The sequence below is a fragment of the Heteronotia binoei genome, chromosome 1 (genome assembly GCF_032191835.1).
Source record: "Heteronotia binoei isolate CCM8104 ecotype False Entrance Well chromosome 1, APGP_CSIRO_Hbin_v1, whole genome shotgun sequence".
Classification (NCBI taxonomy): Eukaryota; Metazoa; Chordata; class Lepidosauria; order Squamata; family Gekkonidae; genus Heteronotia; species Heteronotia binoei.
The window spans coordinates 119,478,894-119,484,556 of NC_083223.1; the positions used below are offsets into that span (position 1 = coordinate 119,478,894).

The window sequence follows — 5,663 nt, forward strand, 5'->3', positions numbered from 1 at the left end:
TCGCATGAGATGCTAGTTTCCTCCCGCTCAACAGGGATTACTAATGCTGGCAAACTTTCCTAATGTCACGCACAGAGTCTGAAGTGGATCCCTCCATTCTAACACCTCCATAGTCTGCTGCCTCAGAACCGCCTCCTTTTGTTGCACGTGTAGATATGGCCACAGGCTGAGTCCCTCAACTTCCAGAGAAAAGCATTCACAGGAATGGAGTGCGAGTGAAGCGCAAAGGGTGGCTCTCTGGCTCCAGGGTCCCTGCCGCCCCTTCTTTCCCGTTCCGAAGGAGAAGCCGCAGGGAGCTGCCTCTGGAAAGCCCCTCCCCGGGGCTACTGCCGGCCCCTCCTCTCTCTCCCTCGCCCCCAGATAAATGCCTCCCAGGTCCTCCTCACCGGATTCCTCGCGGCTCGCGCGGTCTCTCTGTCTGGGCTCGCTCTCCTCCTTCCCCCGCCGGGGGCCGCCAGGAGGGACCATGTCCACGGGCTCCCTGAGCGATGCAGAAGACCTGGCCGAGGGGGAGATGCTGGAGAGCGAGGCTTTGAAGAGGGACGCCCGCTCGCCTCCTGCCGCCCGCCGCCAGAGCCCTGAGGAGGGCGCCATGGGCGAGCTGGCCTCCCCGGCCAAGGCCAGAGGGGCGGCGGCGGGCAAGCGGAGGAAGGGGCCGGGCAAGAAGAGCCCGCTGAACGGCGTGGGCCAAGAGGGCAAGCAGGTCCAAAGGAACGCGGCCAACGCCCGCGAGAGGGCTCGCATGCGCGTGCTGAGCAAAGCCTTCTCCCGCCTCAAGACCACCTTGCCGTGGGTGCCGCCCGACACCAAGCTCTCCAAGCTGGACACCCTCCGCTTGGCCTCCAGCTACATCGCCCACCTCAGGCAGATCCTGGCCAGCGACAAGTACGAGAACGGCTACATCCACCCCGTCAACCTGGTAAGGCGGGGGCGGGGCGGGGCGGGCTGGGGCGCGGGTTCAAATGCCGGGCCGCCACTCCTGGAGGCGGCCTGCGGGCAGTCCCAGCATGACCAACCTCTGAGGGTTGTTGTGACGAGAAAAGAGGAAGGCGTGAGCCCTGGGCGCCGAAAGGCGGAATACACGTCCTAGAGAGAAAGCGGCAGAGTTGCCGGGGGAGAGGGCGTTTTGAAGGGCGTTTGCCTGAGAAGCTCTCCTGCCTGGAAAAAAGACAGGGCGACTGGCTGCCTTCGCCCTCTCCAGAGAGCTCTCGGGCTCATTGCCTCTCCGTCGGGGGGACTCGGTGGCGAGAAAGGAAGAGCGGACGAAGTTGGGGGGCTCCGCGCGGCATCGCCGATCCGCCACTCCCCGCTGCGGCCGGAGGTTTCCACAGATTATGTAGCCGGGACAGGGAGGGAAGAAGCGTGGGCTGCGCTGCCTCGCAGAAAGTTGGTGGGGAAGAGGCTTGTGCGGGGTTGTTGACCGGTTACGCTCCGCTCGCTCTGATTAATTCGGAATCCCGGCTACTTGTAATCTGCAGTTCTTGTAAACAGGCATTGAAAGGGGCTGGGGGGTACAGTTCTGATTTAGTCATTCCAGTGCTCTATCCGCGTTTAAAACTATCGCGGATATTCGTCGGTTCTCCCCTCCGCTCGCCGCCGAGTAATGAAGCCAAGGATCGCAACACAGTCAGAAATATTTAAAAGCTTCGGATTTGCAAACGGGGCGTGTTCCACAGAACTTTTAAAACTCAGTGTTATGGGTACTCTTCTGAAGATGTTCGGTTCATTAACAAACGATGAGGCCAGTCTCCCTATTTATTTCCCACGTATTGTACGGTTGTGCCCCTCTGCCTGAAATTCAAGATACAGTTTAAGAAACAAAACAAACTAATCAACAATTAATCAAGGGCTTCTAAGTGCCCTTTTACGCCATCAAAATCCATTTCTTATTATAGCTCAACGGGGATTTGCATGTGGGTGATTTGCACACAATCTTTCCCCATTACAACTGAGCCAATCTTTCATAATTTTAACCCGGTTTCAGCGACTGGAGTTACAGTCTCTATGAGGAGGAGATTAATAGCTCTGGATGCTTTTCGAGCTATTCAGAATGCTTTCCTGGTTAGCAGCGCAGGAGATAAAATATAATTATGGGGCAGCCCATAACATCTCAAGCATCCAGTGCTGATAATCAATACAGAATCCCAGCAAGTAGCAGCAAAACAATTTAAACAAATATATAGCTCAATAAGTGACAGTGTGAGTTTATTTTTATGCCTTTTCGTTTAAATTGAATGACTTCAATTGAAGACTTAATTTTTTCTTTAAATGAAATAATTAAGCTTTTAAAGAAGGAAGCTGGGGCAGCCTGAAGCTGTCTGGGTGGGGCTCATCTTTGCTTTATTGTTATTGTTATAGCTAATACCAGTTAATTCCACAAATACCAATAATAGCATTACAAATATATGGATTAGTATTATTGCTGATTTTACTTATTTATTAAATTGATCTCTGATTAATTTGAAAATGCCAAATAACTGGGGGGAAATGTGCCCAACATTTTTTGTGTGATTATAAAATAAATAACTGGGCTATGATTATCATTGTTATTGTACAAACACTGCTTTATTATATCATATAATATTGTAAATAAGTAACAGTTATTTGAGAAATAGATTGACTGGGCTTATTTTCAAACTACTATTTGTACACATTTTAATAATATGAAGTAATTGGGCTGCTTTTCCTTCAAAGATGAAATGAGATTGATATAATGGAATTCTTCAATTATAAAATTTTAAGTTTGATGTGATTCTCTAAAAGTCTCTTGACTGCAACACAGAGAAACTGGATCTCCTCACTGAAGCACATTTAGAAACAGATAAAACTGTTATCATTTTCAAAACAAAGCCACAGTGGAGAGGAGCCGTGCCTTGACATTGCCCAGTAGAGACTGGACAGTTTCTGGTGTCCTCTCCCCCCATCAGTCTGGCACAGTCTACCTTTTGTGACTTGTGTTAATTAAGTGTAGGAAAACAATGATCACTTCTATCAAATGAGACACATGGTGGTATCTAGGATGAATAAAGCATGGCCCACCACCTTGAGGATTACAAAATATGATGATGGGGGGGGGGGGGTAGAGAATGCCTTTGTGGAGTGAAACATTTTAAGATTGCATGTCAACTCTGTGCAATACAGTGGGGCCATTTTAAACCTGGCTATGCTCAGTAGCTGAGATTGTCCAGCCTAACCACTTCTTCTTATTGTTTAAAAAGAACACCTGGGTAGTCTGTGAAATTCTGGCAGTTGGTTCTGCTTTATCACAGTTCAAGTGCTACACCGTTTGAAATATACTGATCTCTGGTTGTCCCCCCCCCTTTCCCCTGTACTTTGTTCCCCTCCCACCCACCCCCACCCCCCCGCTATAGACATGGCCCTTTATGGTTGCTGGCAAACCAGAGAGTGACCTGAAAGAAGCAGTGAACACAACTCGGTTGTGTGGTCCTACAGCATCCTGACCCTGGATTTTCAAGCATGTGAATGCCAGTCTCCCATGTCTACATGCTGGTGTGTGTGTATACGTTTGTAAGTATGAATGGAAGGAATGAAATTAAGAGGGAGACAAAAAGATTTTCTCACTGCAAAAGAACAGTAAAGTTGAAAAGAAGACCAAATGCACCGTGCCAAAAACCAAATCCAGCACCCCGAAGAAACATGTATTTAACGCCATTAACTTGTATATATTTGAACATCCTGTAACAAGGCCTTGCTGGTTCAAGTGCTGTTCTCTGGATTCAACCAGACTTTGCCGCTCTGTGCCTTTTTGTCTCTATGTTGTGAAAGACTGATTCCTAGAATCAATTCTGATAATCACATCTCTCTAAAAGAATTATGTTGAAAGATTCATTATGGATATATTTTCTTAAATATGTTTTGCTATATTTTTTGTGAACTAAAAGAGAAGAAATCCTTAACAGGAACAAATAATAAGACACATTTTTAAAAAAAATATATAGGATTTTGTTGCTGAAAGACTATGATATTATCGATTCACCTATGAACAAGTAAAAATGAAATGATGCATCATGATGCCAAACCATTTGACCTCAGATTATGAAATGTTTATTTTCCTAATTAAAGAGAAGTAGACTATGTCCTTTTGGGGGAGAATGGGTAGTGTGGAAGAATAAAGCAATAACAGTGGTCGCCAAGGTCTTTCCCAGGAAAGAAAAAAACAAAATTCCAAAAGCATGGATCAGCAAAGCGTCACTGAGAATTGGATGGCCTGTAAAGTTAGCAGACTAATCCATAAACTGGTTAATGCAGAGGAATTGTATTTTGGAGGATTTTTATGCTTGTTACTTAAGAATTCTTTTCACAGTTTAAGAATTACAAACATTGTTAACATGGTGTTAGAAGCCTAAGAAATGCAACTTTAAAAGACTGTACATATGTATTTAAATTGTTTAAATCATTTAATTTCTGCCTTTCTGGGCTCAATCCAGAATCAATTAAAATGAACATGAATTACTGAGGGCCAATGTGAGACAACTGATCAAAAGAGTTAAAACAGCATCACAGCACCAAAGAGGGGGGGGGGGGGGGGCGGAAAGCTGCCTTTCACTATAGAACATCCCTTTTCTAAATGTTGGCAATACAGGAGAGAAAAATGAAGTGAACTGGATAGAAGGTTCCATTTCTTTCTATGACGCTCATGTAATAAGATGTTTCTAGGATTATTTGACTCCCATCTGAAATTATCCCAATAATTTCAGTGAGTCTTACTGCCCTATTATGTCTGGAGATCTGGGGTGCTGGTTTGAATTGCTTCTGTGGAATTTAGTGGAAGCCTTAAATAGGCTTCATTTTCAGTGGAACTTGCGTTCACATATAGTGTTTAGATCAGGCCATCAGTGGTAAATAAATCCAACTGAATCCGATTTATATCCCAATTTATTGGTTTAGCTGAGCTGTGGATCTGGCTTTCTATGAGTTTTCTTGCTGTTTGTAAAACAAATATTAAATGCTGTATTATATATGTTGTACATGTTTTAAACACACTAAGAAGAGCTATATTCAATGAGATTTTGTATCCAATGAGGATGCAATTAATGACAGCAATTTATTAAGTCAGTGACTGCTAAATAGCAAATATGTTATCTCTGAAACAAAACATCAGCCTTATGTGTCAAAATTAAAGAAAGGAGGTGGCTTTGGTGTCCATGTGAATACATTTGAGCACTTTTTTGGAAGTACTACATCATTTACCTGTTTGGATTGGTCTTTGAAACTCAGCTAAATTAGAAAAGGATGGATACGTTTCAGTGCATTTGATAAATATGTTTTTTGTTTTGTTTGGGCTTGCCATTCACTTGAGAGATGAGACTGGGCAAGCAATAAATCCAAATTAAAAACAAATTTTGTTTTATTTAGCATCTTACTATATTATATAGTCACATACATAAATACTGCTTGCATGCTGCATACATAGATACATTCTGGTTTGCCACTTCACATCCATTTTATCCTAATCCGAGAATCATTTAAGCATATAATATAAAAGGGGTCACGCCCACTGTAGATTTCTGGCAAGATGTGACTCATTTTGTTGTCTGATGGACAGCTGACTATAATTATGAGGTAGGCTTTGTGCCATGTATTTTGGACAAGAGGTATAACAATGTTTAAATGTCACACAGTTAGACTTTTTTAGCCATCAG

At 44.2% G+C, this 5,663-nt stretch overlaps 1 protein-coding gene across 1 annotated transcript; it reads left to right on the forward strand.

Moving 5' to 3' along the window:
* Positions 1-437: 437 nt before the first annotated feature.
* On the forward strand, positions 438-5,361 carry TCF21 (transcription factor 21). Its single transcript, XM_060258806.1, has 2 exons — positions 438-919; positions 3,372-5,361. Exons 1-2 carry the CDS (start codon positions 467-469, stop codon positions 3,459-3,461), a joined length of 543 nt encoding a protein of 180 aa, XP_060114789.1. The 5' UTR covers positions 438-466; the 3' UTR covers positions 3,462-5,361.
* The last annotated feature ends 302 nt before the right edge of the window (positions 5,362-5,663 follow it).

Excerpts from the sequence above, each read along its gene's own strand:
- TCF21 (XM_060258806.1), top strand. The coding sequence starts at position 467 with ATGTCCACGGGCTCCCTGAGCGATGCAGAAGACCTGGCCGAGGGGGAG. Across the intron at positions 920-3,371 it reads ACATCCACCCCGTCAACCTG|ACATGGCCCTTTATGGTTGC; the intron begins GTAAGGCGGGGG and ends CCCCCGCTATAG.